Source organism: Pelmatolapia mariae, linkage group LG13 (genome assembly GCF_036321145.2).
Source record: "Pelmatolapia mariae isolate MD_Pm_ZW linkage group LG13, Pm_UMD_F_2, whole genome shotgun sequence".
Classification (NCBI taxonomy): domain Eukaryota; kingdom Metazoa; phylum Chordata; class Actinopteri; order Cichliformes; family Cichlidae; genus Pelmatolapia; species Pelmatolapia mariae.
Genome location: NC_086238.1, coordinates 13,474,184 through 13,490,781, shown reverse-complemented (window position 1 = coordinate 13,490,781; position 16,598 = coordinate 13,474,184). Strand labels below are relative to the sequence as shown.

At 39.3% G+C, this 16,598-nt stretch overlaps 1 protein-coding gene across 1 annotated transcript in view; it reads left to right on the top strand.

Moving 5' to 3' along the window:
* The window catches only part of eys (eyes shut homolog), a 159,382-nt gene that overhangs the window by 64,429 nt on the left and 78,355 nt on the right, over positions 1–16,598 (top strand). The window contains exons 26-31 of the mRNA XM_063491468.1: positions 3,747–3,843; positions 5,346–5,453; positions 6,639–6,784; positions 14,206–14,377; positions 14,731–14,809; positions 15,271–15,470. Of these exons, the coding sequence (XP_063347538.1) occupies positions 3,747–3,843; positions 5,346–5,453; positions 6,639–6,784; positions 14,206–14,377; positions 14,731–14,809; positions 15,271–15,470 (802 nt within the window). The remainder of the gene's footprint in view (positions 1–3,746; positions 3,844–5,345; positions 5,454–6,638; positions 6,785–14,205; positions 14,378–14,730; positions 14,810–15,270; positions 15,471–16,598) is intronic.

Sequence of the window (16,598 nt, the reverse complement as noted above, 5' to 3'; positions counted from 1 at the left end):
TTTAAAGTTCAAAGCATAACCTGATTGTTCTTTTATTTGTAATTCAAGAGGTACGGTGTCATGGTTATGAAGAGTGTGCATGATATAATAAAAGTCCAAAATCTCATATATCCCCATTATTTCAGACCATTTAAAGTGCCTGTATTTGGTGCAGACCTCGGAGACAAGATACCTGCACTTAGGCTGTTCCACAGAGGGTTTTTTCGTCTTTTTGTAAACTTCTTCATTCTGTAACATTTGGTTTCACAGCATGAATGATTTTCCAAATGGACAGGGGGCAATGGTCAGAGTCAGAGAGGGCCAAATCTTTGACAGACCATAAAACAAACAGTTTGTCATTTTATGACAGCCAAAACTTACTACATATAAACATATAAACCAAAGTTAACAGCTTTAATTTGTAGATTAGACATTAAAATAGATAATATGACTAAAGCTAGAGAAAAGGAAAAAAACAGACAAACCATAACATCAAGAGTGTACACAGGGCCAGACATCAGTTGTGAAGAAGTAGTTTCATTTATACTAAAAGTATGAAATAGCAGCAGGTCTGCAGCAGCTGTACAGTAAACAAATTTTAAATAAACTCAGTGTTTAATCATTTTGTTCCTGCATTAGCTGTGCCGAAGAGGTGGTCCAGGTGTGTAGCAGTGGGGTAAATTGGCTGCAGTAGCTGGTATTTACATGCAAAGGATTTCTATTCTTAACCCACTTCTTCAAGTAACCCAGTTTTTGGTCCTTGCATGTAAAGGACCTTCAAGCGTACTCTTTTCTGTTTTTATTTCTATTCGTGTTGCTGCATTTTAAATAGATATAACTAAAATAATGTGACAGGGACTTGAAAAGAATCCAAGATGTCCAACAGTGTTCCATCAGTGGTGCTGGGATGGTTTGGTTTACAATACAATTGCTTTACAATACAAGAGTATTGCAATTTGTCACCCATTGTATTATCATGATACTGCAATTCTGTAGTACAAGACAATGCAAAATGCTTCTCACTTCCTGCTGAGATATTGATATTGATCATAAAACACAGTAAAGTGATATTTGATATATAATTTTTTTAATTATTTCTTTTAATGACAGCTGAAAATAGTTTAGTTGTCTGTGCAGAATGCCTGTTTTTTGTAATGTACTCTGTATTTGCGACTTATTTCACACTTATTTTCACAATTTTGGTTAAGCTTTTCTCAAGCTGTAGCACATTGCATTTTTAGGGCCTTTGTGAGTTTGGATGCTGTAAATCTCGCTCTGATCTTGTGTCATAAATCTAAAATCCAGCCACTGACTGGCAAATTAAAAAGCTCAGTAGATTAACTAAAACTCGTGAGGCCAGGCACAAAACTCGCAATCCTAGTTTCAACATGAAAATCCTGCTCCTGGATTAAGCCACCAGTGACATCTAACATTTTGATGCATGAGGGCACACAGACGCCGCCGCAGACAGAGATCGTAATCTGTACTGCAGAAACGCTGGGTTATAAAATTTTTAAATGAGCCCCTTCTGAGAAACGGTTACATCAGACTGACAGAAGACAACAGTCACCAATGTAGCGGTCCAAACTAAGCTCACTCTCTCAAAATGGAGACATTCCTCATATTTCAATTGAAATGTCAATCAAAGTTAGTTGGCTATCCACTTGGGATCACCCGCAATTTCTTCTCGTCTAAGACATTTACTGGCAGCAGCCGTGATCACATACTGTAGCTCTTGCCAGATGATGGAATGACTACGTGAGCCACGCGCCTTGGGTATCCCGCTCTGTACTCTGTCAAAGAGAAGCCTCAAGTCACTGCTTAGTGGCAGAAGATGCATTACATTGCAGTGACATTCGAAATAGTCCCCAAGGTGCTTCACCATCGCTTTGACTGACAGACCAGCATGGGAAACTTGTGCTGTCCCATAATTCACCAGATGCTCTGTGCTGTCTCTGGTTTCCTCTTCATGGATTCCTCTTCATTCATACATCCCAAGAAGCACAGAGTTGTGTCACTTACCCTGCATTCTGTTTTTTTTTTAGGAAATTCATTATTCATAGTTTTTTTTTTCTAATTTTAAACACATTGGAGACTACAAATAATCACAACTCCTGCATCTGTATATTTTGAAGTGAAGACAAAAGAGAAAACACATACAGTTACCTCCTGATATTACACAGAGGACTGAAGACCCTGTATGACCCTGCTAGACTGTTTTCGTGAATTCCAAAAATAGCCAAAATGTCATATTCAATACTTTGAATGATTTCTTATTGCATGGCTCAAGTCTCACATTTTTTAAACATGCCAGATTAAAACGCATGCTCTCCTGTCTTAAACAATTCCCAGGAACCTCATCATTGTGAATAGATGTACTTCTCTGGGCATAAAATTTACTATGTGCAAAACCCATTACAGTTCAAAAATATGTAATTCTATCTTGAAGCAGTGGGAGTAACATAATGAGACAAGAAAACAATAAGAGCACTCACACACTCATTATGGGTTAGTTATATTAACCCTTTGCTATGCTTGCATTACATTTAATTATGCTTGGCAGATGGTGCTCTGCAGGGGAAACACAGTAGTCGTTGTTGGGAGTCTGAGCCCAGAATTTTAAAGTAGCTTGATAGCAGCATTGCACAGGAAATTGTATCTGTGTATAATTACTCATACCGTGCAGCTACAATGGCATATTTGTGCAGCATCTGTAGTAATTTGGATCCTGCACTGGTCTGTTATGGTGAAGAGAAAACTAAGTTGAAATAATGGCCAAAAGTATGAAACTAGGCTTCCTCTGAAGGGTGTCTGAGTTTACTATTAGAGATATGATGAGGAGCTCTTTCAAGGATGCCCAACTGGGAAGATTCCCATGCAGTCCCCGGATACACTGTAGAGAATGGCTTGGGAATGGCTTGGTATTCCTCCTGAACAGCTGGAAGTGTTGGCAGGGGATATGGGGGCTTGGGTAGCTCTACTGCTTCCACAGGCTGGACTCAGATATGCCATGGATGGATGGATGGATGGATGGATGGATGCTTATACTGTAAGTCTAAACATTAGATGTACTTCTGATGTTTATAGGTGATTAAATTTCACTGCTAATGAAAGTCAGATCATGTCCATTAATTGGTTCCATACTTTTGAGCATTTGGTTGATTTGTGATCTTTTTTTAATTTGTCAATTTTTTTACTTAATAAAACCCAGTCGTGCATGGAGTGAATGTTAATTTGTTCAGCAGAAAACTATCTAATGGACCAGACCCAGGCCAAGCACTAGAGGAATACCTCTGGCAGGCAGAACACTACAGGCTCCTAGGCTGCCTTCAAATGTACAACAAAACATCCATGCTGATCTGCTTAGCCATGCTGGCCCTCAACCCCCTAATGAACAAGGGCAAAAGAGCTCTTGGGCTTAGCCTCTCCCTCTTACCCTAACTTAACAAGATGTCCCCCCACTCGCTCGCTTTCTCCCACACACACAGACACACAGACATATGCACGGTGGCACACACAGGCACACACCTCCCAAACCCCAAACCACTAACCCTCAGACCAATCTGTCTGTGGCACTAAAGTATTATTAGACTTACACACTCTCAAAGGGGAAACAGTGAGTGCTGAGAGCTGGAAGATGAGATATGCTACAGGGCTTACTAGTTCCATTAAAATGGCATTCACTGGGGCCTTTGTTATCATCGGTCCTGACGTTTTCAGGATGTAGTAGGGTTTGCTGATCCATGACCATCTCATCTATCTTTCAGGATTTGAAGGAAGTTGGTGTGAAATTGACACCAATGAGTGCAGTTCAAACCCATGCCAAAACCAGGGTGACTGTGTGGACCGGGTCAACAGTTACAGGTAAAAAGTGTTATCCGCAAACCAGCTTTTCATTTCTTAGTGGGTGAGAAAATGTCAGGAGTTTTAGTGATGAAATCCTATTTTTTCGTATGGGTTTCAGACCAATATGCTTCTTCTTAGCTTGAAATTTATTTAACAGATAGTATTATTGTGAAGTTTGCGGACGACACTACAGTGGTGGGTCTTATTACCAACGGTGATGAGACGGCCTACAGGGAGGAGGTCAGCGCCCTGACCCACTGGTGTCAAGACAACCATCTCACCCTCAACGTCGCAAAGACAAAGGAGTTGATAGTGGACTTCCGGAGGTGCAGAGGAGTACACACCCCCATCACCATCAACGGCGCTGCTGTGGAGAGAGTGAGCAGCTTCCGCTTCCTTGGTGTACATCTGGCTGAGGATCTTACGTGGTCAGTACACATAAACAAAACAGTGAAGAAGGCGCAGCAGCGCCTCTTCTTTCTCAGGAGACTGAAGAGATTCGGCATGAGCCCCCGCATCCTCAGGACCTTCTATCGCTGTGCCATTGAGAGCATCCTCACTGGATGCATCACCACCTGGTACGGCAACAGCACCGCTCACAACCGCAAAGCTCTCCAGAGAGTAGTGCGGTGTGCTGAACGGATAATTGGAGGTGAGCTTCCCTCCCTCCAAGACATCTACAGGAAGCGGTGCCTGAGGAAAGCGGGGAGGATCATCAAGGACTCCAGTCACCCCAGCCATAAACTGTTCAGACTACTTCCATCAGGAAGGAGGTTCTGCAGCATCCGGTCCCGTACCAGCAGACTGAGAGACAGCTTTTTCCATCAGGCCATCAGACTGCTGAACACTTCATAGACACCTCACCCTCACTACTGGAACTTCAACATTATGCACTCCATACTGTATATAAATACCACTGTTTTGCACATACCAACCTCTGTATATTTTATATATCTTATTTTATTGTTTACTTTATTTCATTTGTAAAACATGTATATACATACTATATACACACTCAAACACACACACGTAGAAAAACATATTTAGTATACACATTCAGTAATGTATATACCTTTACATATTGTACATATATTTATTACTTTTTAGATTAGCCATTTTTATATTTTGCTTGTTTTACGTTATTGTATTTTGCACAACTCTGTTGCTTGTGAAGCTCGCACACAAGAATTTCACTCACATGTACTGTACCAGTGTACCTGCACATGTGATGTGACAATAAAAGTGATTTGATTTGATTTGATTTGATTTGATTTATTATGGTTGTAGTTATATGAAACAAAACATGTTTGTCGTTACTGTTTTTATCATATGCTACTGTGCATGTTCTTTAATTTAGTTAAACCAGTCTTTGTCGCTGTAGAGTGTGAGCAATCAAACTAAATGTGATCAATATCAATAAATTCCTATAGATTTTCTCACTCTGTGCACGTGCTTGTAAGAAACATCTTCTATTTTCCATCAGAGACAAAATATCAATATTAATGATTTTTCTTTTCCAGCTGTGTTTGTAAGGTGGGATTTTCTGGCCTTCGCTGTGAGGAAGACATCAATGAATGTGCCTCTAGCCCTTGCAAAAATGCTGGCACATGTCAAGATCTTGTGAACAAGTAAGCATATATGCAATTTTTCCCCCCTTTTACTTGCATCTTAACCTTTTTTCATAGCGTGTTTAAATTTCTTGCGTATAAAGACCAGGCAGAATTAATTGCTTGATTTTGTTTTGAAAGTTGAATGATCAATAACCATTCTCCAAAGAAAAAAAAGAAGTACTATAAGGTTTTGGCATTCCTCCTTAGAGTATTGCAGTTTATACAACGAGCTTGTCATCCTTGACACACATAAGCTGCTATTCTAAAGACGAAGAGCAAATTCAGCAGGACCACATCATGTATCTAGATTGGACTTTACTCCACCGGTGCTTTTCTCTGCTGTGCTTAATGGGAGCCCTGGGGCTTCCAGGCTTAGTCGGACAGATGGGTTGAGAAGTCCCAGGGCCAATTTGAGTCCTAAATGGTTTGTCTCCAGTTTGTCTTCCGTCATGATTTCATTCCCATGTGACCTGGCCCTGCTCAGAGCACTCTTCTGATTGCGTAGTCCTGGGAGTTCACATCAGGTGTGTTTTAACCTCACAGCCCGCCGCACACCTCTGAATCCATCTCCCTGACCCAGCAAGCCATGCAAGTTCATCTATACTGTGATAAAGAATCAGACTATGCAGAGCTGCGAGAGTGCAACGAGGAAAGGGTTAATTGTTCTGATAAATCAGTCCAAGAGCAGAAGAGGCTTTCAAACAAATGCGCCACGTGACAATAACTACCAATTAGCATATTTCATAAATTTGATGTGATGTAACTTGTTTACCGATGAATGATGTTTACAGCAGCACTTAGGTGAATAATTGTATGTTGCCTCTTTACCTCGTCTCCTGCGAGATCTATGGTTAGGCCCAGCGACAGCTTCAGAGAGGGATTTCAATTGAGTAAACCACATCATCGGACAGATTAAGCCTTCCCTTTAGTAACAAGTCATGAAGCATAATTTAAATTAAGTTGCACACTGGGAAACTTAATTGCCAGTTGTTAATTGTTCTGCAAAATGCTGCCGGTCAGTTGAGAAAATCACTGCAGTGCAGTTTATCTCAGTGGGTTTGGAACACACGCACGCAACTGCTGTGGGAGCGTGTAAGCATGTTTGGCTGAGGAAAAACAATTCGGATGATTTTTAAAGCTATAAGAAATTAACATAAGTGGCCTATGATTGTGTGACACATGGCTTATTAATTTCTTCTTTAGGTTCCACTGCATCTGCCCCCCTGGTTATTTTGGAACGCTGTGTGACCTGGATGTGAATGAGTGTGAAGTTTCACCTTGCCTACATGAGGGCATCTGTATCAACACGCCCGGGGGTTTCAAGTGTGTCTGTCGCCCTGGATACTCAGGTAGCTCTTTCGCCCTAAGGCGACATTAAGATCAATATAAGACTCTAAAAAGCTTATCATGCCCGCTTGTGGCTGCACGCTATTGAAGCAAGTCTGACACAGAGCTGGCTTAGTGTAAAAAATGCTTCACAATGCTTGCTTTTAATTAGCCTGCCTCGCTGTGCAAGATACAGTGCCTGCTTTTTAGTAGAGCTAACAAGAGATAAATTCATGTCACCTGTTTTATCTGATAAAAACGTCTCAGTGTCTGTTAGCTGCATTTATTTAATTTCATCAGCCTCTTCAGTCTCAGAACGCTATTGTTGTTTTACTTCAATCCATTTGTCTTATTTTCCACCCAGACGGATATCGAGCTATTTTAGCGCGCGCGCGTGTGCACACTTGTGTGTGCGCTATCCAAAGCCGATTCCTGTCAGATACTGGGAAGATTAATTTCATTTGTCTTCCACACTGTATCATCAATTTATCCTTCCCCAGTTGAGAGAGGGGGGAAAATCTCTGAGGTATTGCTACTCTGGAGAGCAGAACCTGACACGCATGGCCCAATTCCCACAGAAGCAGCTTTTATTATTAGACCTACGCACAGCATAGTACAAGCCATTACTTTTTCTGTTGCTCTAAGCTCATCTGAGGAAACAGGGTCCCCCAAGAGAGCAAGTGGCCAGAGGATACAGTGTGGATTGGCTCAAACCAACTAGAACTCATACAAAATATTTGCTCTAGTAACATGTGTAACAGCAAAGCAACTTTTGACAAAACGCGCAAAAAAAAAAAAAAAGGGTCTACGATGCTACTGTAGTTGTGCTGTGTGTTCTTTTTATTCTCGCCTTAAAGTAAGTTTGCTGTCTGAGGGTGATTCATCATGCGGTGTTTTTGTAGCCTGATTGGAATGAATTGAAATGTTATTCTCCTTTGATGGCATGATGTGTCATCGCTGTAACACTGTAATTCATTGTGTCACTTGATGGTATTAACATATTATTTGCTTTAGCCATCAGGGAAGAAAGGGGATATTTTTTGCATATCAAATGCCAAAAGTCATTTTGATAGTAACAGTTGAAGCCCCTCACTAATAAATGAGTCTGGTGCTATATCAGGTCACTTTTGTTGATGTCATTAGGCTGTAATGACACTTTATTCCCACCTCAATCAGTACCTATGTGGAATTTTCTTCAGTGCATATGTCTTTTGTAGTGAACGGGGTCTTCCTATAGTTCTTTAAGAAGTTTTGTGAGCCTTTTTACAGCTCTCATAAAAACACACGGTAAAGATCACGGAGATCAAATCTTTGCTTCTTCACATAAACGTATTCCTCACGCCTTAATAATTTAAACTTTCACTGGATCGATAAGACCTGTTATTAAGCTTAATTTGTATATACAGTGTTATTTTCTTTCTGTATATATTGTATTAGCAAACGTGCTGTCCTTTAATGTAAGTCAGTCTTGGCATCTGACTGGATCTTTGCTGTCACATCATTATTTAGGGCATTTGGCTTAAAGGTCTCTGAATCCCAGTAATGTATCACTTAACTGTGTACAGGTGCTGTGTTCTTTATGGTCAAAGGTCATTACAGTGACATGATTAATTGGTAATCTTGTTTATATAAATCACAGTTTCTCCACGCTCTTTGTCACCTTCCCTTTTCTCTTCTTCACCCATCATTAGTGAGCATGTTCCCTTGAGTGATGGTACAGTGCAATCAGCACTTTATTGCACTTTCCTCAGTCAGCACATTGCTAGATGATGATATTCTGGCCCTTGTGATGTTGTTTGCTGTTAAGGCTTCAGTAAATTCTAGCTCTTGCTGGCTGGACTTGCTCCACAAAATGTTGTTGTTGCTGCTGGTAGTGTTTACTTATTAATGACACAGCGTGCAATATTGTGCAAACATTTCCAATGACTTTATCAATGGAAGGGTATCAGTTATAAACCAATTATCTCTAACTGAATTCTTCAGATGTAGAAGTATTAGAAACTGTGTCATGTGAGCAGTCAGTGTATGTTTTTCTATTTATTTCTCATAATTAAAAAAAAAAATGAATACATTTAATGCCTTAAATTGATTTTAATGAACCCTCAATATTAGCACAACATATGTATAGTCATATATAATCACATTGTGAGCAGTTTTTAATTGATCTGGACATCACTTTTAATCTGCTGTGCAAACTAACAGCCACAAACAAACAGTAAATGCTTTATAGTCCCCATTAAGGTCCTCAGCTTTATTTTTATTTAGTATAAACAATTTTTTACACCCTGCTCTGTTCTGCAAGGAATGTGTCTCTGTGCATAATTACTTTTGTTTAGCCCGTATGTTTACATAATTTGAACATTAAAGTTAGGTAATGTTAGTTTGTGGGTGGCAAAGTAGTGCAGTAATTAGCACTGCCACCTCATAGCAAGAAGGTTCTGAGTTTGAACCTGACGCTCAGCTGATAGCTGATGTCTGCATAAAGTGCTATATGTGCCTGTGAGTGTGTGTGTGTGTTCAGTTAATTGGTGAATCTAAAATTAGCTGTTTGTGTCATTGAAAAACGTGTGAACACAACTTGTGACACAAAGTTTATTCTTGCATTTTATTGAAATGATATATCTAGCAATAATCATTAGTGTGATCATCACTTTTAAGGATAGCATGAAACGGAAGTGTCTAGGACGTGGAATTTTTCACGTTTTTCACATTTTCACACTCACACTTTTGTATTTCAGGACTTAAATTTCAACTTTTATTTTATGTTGTTTTGTATCTTCGCAGCCATAAACTGTGAATTTCCTTGCTGCTGTATAGCTTTCCTTTTGGCTAAAAGAAACAACTCATCTCTTTGGCACAAGAAATGAATCGGTTTACATTCAGTGACGAGACAAAATGATAGATTTTGTGTACAGAAAAGGCAGTTTATTTATTCTCTTTCATGAATAAACACAGGAGGCAAAGTAGTTTCTTGCTCCTGTTGTCACTTTGTTTGTTTACTTTTGGCTCGGTTTGCAAATGAAAAGCTAACCAAATGATTAATGATGGGTCAGTAGTCATTTTTCATCTCTTGATTACTGGAGGTCCCGAAGAGATTTTAGGGTTATTAAATAATCTTTTTCAACCACTTTAGTAAAAAAAATAACATCACGAAATCCCTCCTTGTAGAATTATACCAAACACATTCATTTATTTTTAATTCCTCGGCATAAAAAGTCACTTACGTGCATCTCTGCAAAGCAGTACCTGCTGTAATTTAGACTCCTATGAACATCATCAGTGTGTCTTCCCATCTTGCATTCTGATTTGTTGGCAGGAGGGAGACTAATTTTGTCAGTTTGTGTTATCTGGTGTTTCCTTCCCAGCTTGAACTCTCTCCTCCTCTTCACGTCTTCTGTGATCTGAATGCTATTTTTGTGCTGCCTTTTATAAATAATGAATATTATCAACAGTCTCACTAAAGCTGAATATTCAGCCTTATCTTAAATGTGTCTGATTGCACAGTTTGCGTGGGGGGTTTTCCCCTTGTAGACACTGGGTACTGCAGTCTCAGCACGATCAGCGTTTACAGTATAAGACACACTTTTCCATTAGTTCAGTGCTGCAGTTCAGTGAACCCTCTCAGGGGCACACTACCCAAATTACATTGCACTTGGCTTTAGTAGTCTGTAGCCAGCCAAAACCCTTTGATTTTATTTGGAATTTTGTTTGTGGCTGTTACAGAAAAAAGAAAATGCAGTTTTGTGGTTTCTTGGTGGCTTCTCCAAGAAAAACTGTAAAGTTTTCACTACAACAACTGTCTAATGAAGAAATACTATAGTCATGTTTAAAAACAGGTAGCGACATGCCTTCAAGTCAGATGTAGATGGAAGCAGCTGTTTGACAACATTACATAGCTTTAAATTGTCAGTTTGTATTTGTTTTATTTTTTATTTTAAAGTTCCCTTTCTTCATAAGTGATTTTATTTTATGAGTTTATTGAAATTTTAGTCACCATACTTATTGTTACAGAAATAAAACTTGTATAATTATATTTTAATGGAGTCTTCTGAAAATGGAAGGTACGGGGAATATTAGGTGTCTGGCCTGGTACAAGCCTTTCAGTCCCTGTATAACCATAGTGGGAGCTTGGTGCAGATTGCTCATAATAAGTTGGATTAGTTTCTGGTGGGTCTGGACTATGCCAGGGACACCTTTTGTTATGGATTCTGTCACTGATATCTAGGTGTAGCGAAGGGTCTCCACTTTGGTGGGCTCAGGATCTCATCTATGCTTTTTGCAGATCATGTGTTTCTCTTGTCTTCATCGGGTAGTGACCTGCAGCTTGCATTGGATAAGTTCACGGTGTGAAGCGTCTGGAGTGACAATCAGCACCTGAAAGTCTGGCCCATAATTCTCAGCTAGAAGAGGGTGGATTGCCCATTCTGGGTCTGGTAGGCGTTACAGTACTACCCCGGGTGGAGGAATTTAAGTATGTTGAGGTCTTGTTCACGATTGAGGGGAGAGTAGAGCATGAGATTGACAGATGGACTGGGACAATATCTGCAGTGATGCAGATGCTGTACTGATCTGTTGTGGTGAAGAGAGAGTTAAAAGTGAAGCTATTGATTTACCAGTCAGTACATAGGTCACAGATCCAAGCAGCAGAAATAAGTTTCCTTCGAAGGGTGGCTAGGCTTTCCCTTAGATATAGGGTGAGGAGCTTCGAGAGGGACGGAGCAGAACCACTGCTCCTCCACACCGAAAGAAACCAGTTGAAGTGGTTTGAGCAGCTGACTAGGATACCTCGGGGACGCTTTCTCGGTGAGGAGTTTGGGGCATGTCGTACCAGGAGGAGGCTCCAGGGCAGACACACGACTAGCTTTAGAGATTATATCTCTTTGCTCTTCTAGAAACACCTCAATGTTCCCTCAGATGAGCTGGAGGAGGAGTGTGCTGCCCCTGCGACCCAAATCCAGATAAACGGTAAGGTCAAAATGACCTGCTGAAGTTTAATGCGAGCAACACAATGGCGAAAAATTTGTTGATGTGTGTCAGACAGGTTTGTTTGAGTATTTCATAAAGTGCTGATCTACTGGAATTTTGCCACTCAACTATCTTCAGGATTTACAGAGAATAGTCCAAAAATGTGAAACTAACCCATGAGTGGCAACGCTATGAGTGAAGAATGTTATCTTGATGTCCGAATTGAGCGCAGAATGGCAGGATGGCGTTGAGATGATACGAAAGCACAAAAAAATACTTTGATGTGGTGTAACCAGACATTCACAATATGGATGTTTTAAAAACAAATCTGCAGCAACCGTGTGATGCTATCATGTCAATATGGTTCAAAATCTGTGAGGAAAGTTTCCAACACCTTGTTGAATCTCCGTAAGGCAGTGTTGAAGACAGAAAGAGTGACCCAAACTTTTATTACCATTGTGTATCTAATAAAGTGGCTAGTGAGTTTAAATAACTGTTGAGATTAAGGTTACTATGAAAAATGGTCTTTTCTGTTTATGTGCTGTGTTAATGTGTCAACCTCAGGTTAATGACTTGAGATTGCTTCTTTGATCTGATCAACAGACTAAAAGACAAAGTGATTTAAGTAGAAATTAAAGAAATGCTTCAATTTGAAACTAGCGATTGACACTTCACTGTTTAATTTTAATTTTTTCCAAAGATGCTGAAGATTCTTTATCTTTTTATCAGGAAAAGATTAATGAAGTAGTTGTTTCAGCTCGTGTTTTGAATTTTAGTTATTTAACAATCGAATTCCTAAATATTTACTTTCACAAAGTACAATCGGACCGTGTCTTTATTGTCAGTTATGTGTTGTTTTCCTTCATGTTTCAGATCTGCAGTTATATTTTTTCATTTTTACACACTCCATATAGCAAACAGTTTTATTAGTCCCATAAGCCCTATCCTCTAAAATCCAATATCCCCTCAGAGTTCACATGATATTTTATCGAACGTAGAGGTTTAAAACTTAAACAACTTCAGCAAATAGCCATATTTCTGCTCCGTGCTTTGAGCCAGTGCTATTAATGCACGGTGATGAAGAAGTTAAAACCACTTTGAATTGAGTGTTTCAGAGCAAGCATTACAACTTTCAAGTTGCATATTAAAGAATAATATGGAAGCAAGACATAACATCATTAAAAAGAAAAAAGAAAAACACAAATCCTTATGCAATGTAAACAGCACACCCATGTTTACCATTCCTGCCAGCCTGTGATCACAGTGCATCAAAGTTTACCAAACAGATCAGAGAGAAAAAACATGCTGGTGAGGCAGCTTTATCTGGACAGTAAGATCACACTGCTAGGAAATAGTTTTTCATCTTCAAGGCTTTAGTCCATTAACTGCAAATTCTTTGCTTCAAATTTCCTTAACTTTTCCATAAGTTTGTTGACAGATTTTGCAGAAATTTTAAAATAAATTATTACTGGTCAAAGAAGAAATTACTCATCAACTCAGACAATCGTTTTCACAGCACTGCTATTCTCTAAAGCCTTTTGTCTGACCGGCCAACTAATGCTTAAGGCTATATGTCTTGACGATAATAATTACCACAAGTATCTGATACTTTGACATGAAGTGTTCTGCCATTATTCTTGTAAATGCTCATCAAAAAACAAAGGTGAGGAGAGTTTTTGCATGTATGTCATCTATATTATATGATGTATCTGGAAATAACTTAAAACAGGTTTAGTTTGACAGGTTAAAATTATACATCTATTGTATTAACCATAGTCAGTAGGAGATACATAGCTTGAAAAGACAACATAATGCAGCAGTTGCCATTAAAGTATAAAGATGGCGGTTTTTAGTTTGAAATGACAAACAGTGAGCTGTTCCTGACAAGTTTTTGTATATATAGTAGATAAACTCTCTCTCTGCCATGGAAGCACATGGCAAACAGCAGAGGATTTGATATATTACATGAATATTTCCTCATTGTGATAAACATGTTGATAACTGTGTTTTAGAACATGTATATTGTGTTGTTTCAAATTAATTAAAGTCCACTTTAATTAATTGTATCCCCTGTTTATTCAAGTAAATGTCTTATTGAGATTAAAAATCAATTTTTCAAAACCTGGCTGACAGGACAGTAGATATTTTAAGAGTTATAAAAAAACAAATACTACCAAGCGTGAACGTGTGAACAGCAGGACACTATTCATTACCTATCAATGAAACTTCTAGGACAAAACAAGTAGTACAATATTTGAATGTTTACAAGGTTAGAAAAAAAATTCAAACCATACTTGACAAAATCAAACTTACTTCTCCAAATTTAAAAAACGATGCATAATGTGCGTGTGTGTGTGTGTGTGTGTGTGTGTGTGTGTGTGTGTGTGCATCTGTGTGTCTAACTTTTGGAGTACTGAAGAGCTAAAAAATAAGTTTTTCTAATAAAATAATTCTGACTAACATATATTTCATTTCTTAGGGCCACGTTGTGAAGTTGACGTCGATGAGTGTGTTTCAAACCCATGCCAGAATAGTGGAAAATGCATTGATGCGCCTAATCGATACAACTGCTTGTGTGCGGGTGGCTTCACAGGGCTCCACTGTGAGGCCAACATTGATGAATGCACGTCAACGCCTTGCCTTCATGGGAGGTACACAGTTTCTCGCCATCATTTAAAACAGAAACACAGCAAATTGTGCAGCAGTAGCATGGAATTATTTTTAATTACGCTCCTTGCCAGCGCAGTGAGTGGAGACATATGTCGCATGTTGTAAAGAGCTAATGTAATGCACTTACAGGTTGTCTCAGTGGTGTCTAAATTATAGTCATTAATTCTTTTGAAGGTGAATTACTAATTCATTAGAAAGATCACATCCGTCTCTAAGGGTTCTGTATGGACTATACTGCAAAAGACTTCCACAAATAAATGCTTTTTAGTTCACTTTGCACGCTAGTATAATTTTGATGAATCAATTCTGACCCCGTCTGTTGTGGCTCTCTCAGCTGTGACGATGGAATATATTCATACACCTGTCTTTGTGAATCTGGATGGACCGGCAGCAGATGTGAAACGAACATTGATGTGAGTTGAGTGTAATTAATAAAGCAGCTGTGCGTTGTAGCGACACGTCAGGAGAATTTTGTAAGCTCTGAGGTGGTGTGGCCTTTGGTATCTTTAACTTTATTGACATTCCTACAAGATAAGTGAATTGAACTACCGCGATCATGTGAGCATTGTGCAAATACTCGATAAAAAGGAATTGCTTAGTCTAATGCCTAATTGATCTAAACCACAGCTTTGTGCCGGACCGTAGCGATAAAACATTGAGTTGCTACCAAGGTCTCTGCTGAATCAATAATCTGATCATCTGCATTTTAACTACTAACAATTCATTCTTAATCAAAAAGGGTTTTTTCATTATTTAATCACCCCTTATGAGCTTTACATCGACAAACGTGTATTTTGTGGTTGCATCTTTTTAAAAAGCTCTTCTTGCCACAGTGTCTCGCTCATGTGAATCTTTGGTATTTTCTCATTTACAGGAATGTGCCAGCAGTCCCTGTCTGAATGGAGGCTCGTGTGTCGATCTCATCGATAAATATGCGTGCTTCTGTCAGGTCGGCTACACGGGGAAAACTTGCGAGGAGGATATAGATGTCTGCAAAGACGCTACTTTTAATGTCTCGTTGTGTTTTAACGGAGCCACCTGCAGTGATGGTGAAGGATCAAACTTTACATGCAGGTGAGCTTGGTCACTATTTATTTATTTATTTTGAAGTGTTTGATAAAATGACATTGAAAGGTTGTCCTTGGATGGAGTTATTGAAAGTTGAATGTGCAGCAGCTTACCCAACTGAATGTTTCACATGCATTGCTTTTAAACTGACATCTAAAACCACCGTACCCAGATTTTAATCGACCATTTGCTAACCCCCTCGAGTGAATTGCACTTGACCTTATTATAGCTATAGAACCATATCAAAGCGTGACAGCCCTGGCAAGCTTTGAATTTCTCTGATGATTTGTGTGTGGCGCTACTGAAAGGAGTATTTGACTGTGTGTTTACATACTCTAATGTTACCTTCAATCATTAGTGTCTCTGGCTAACTAGCGCACCATCGAAGCCAGAAAGCTTAAGGGAATGGAGCTTATTGAACCGCTCATGGACAGTGGGCAGTTTCAGCAACAGAGGTTAAATATCTCAAAATATTAAATTACATTTCTGACTGTAAACATCAGCATCAAGATTTTGCTGATCTGTGAAAAAATTTTAAAAAATTAAAAGTATCTTGTCTCAGAATAATAGTGCTGCATTACATCTGTTCTGCCTTACAGAGCAGCGGTAGAAAATGAATCATTACTTTTTAATTGCAGGCATGTCATCCCTGGAGTGATGAAGTGTATCTGAATACAAGGTGTATGTAGTAAGAGTGTGCCGATTTGACACAGCCGCTCCCTGAATGCCTTGCAGTTAATTACGTTGTCTAACCTTTCGCTGATGTGCTGCTATATGCTCGGTGTCATGATTTATGTGACAATGACAACCACAACTCCACATATGTTGCCGCACTTTCTGAGCGTTATCTTGAGGTGCTGAACTGCAAAATGCCTCGCCGCAGCAGTTTTTACGACGCTCCCTTCATTTAAGGTTTATTTGCGTATATGTTGCAAGGAGGCAATGCATATCGTGCATTCACAGATAAATGTGCACACTAAGGGCAAAGTTTGTCTATACACCCACTTCTAGTTATGCAGAGCCAGGCTGCTTTATTACGAACACGTCTGCTGTATAGAACTGTACAGCTGACCTGTGGGTGTGCAGAATAACATGAAATATTATTCCTAGCCAAATCCATGTGTTAATGACATA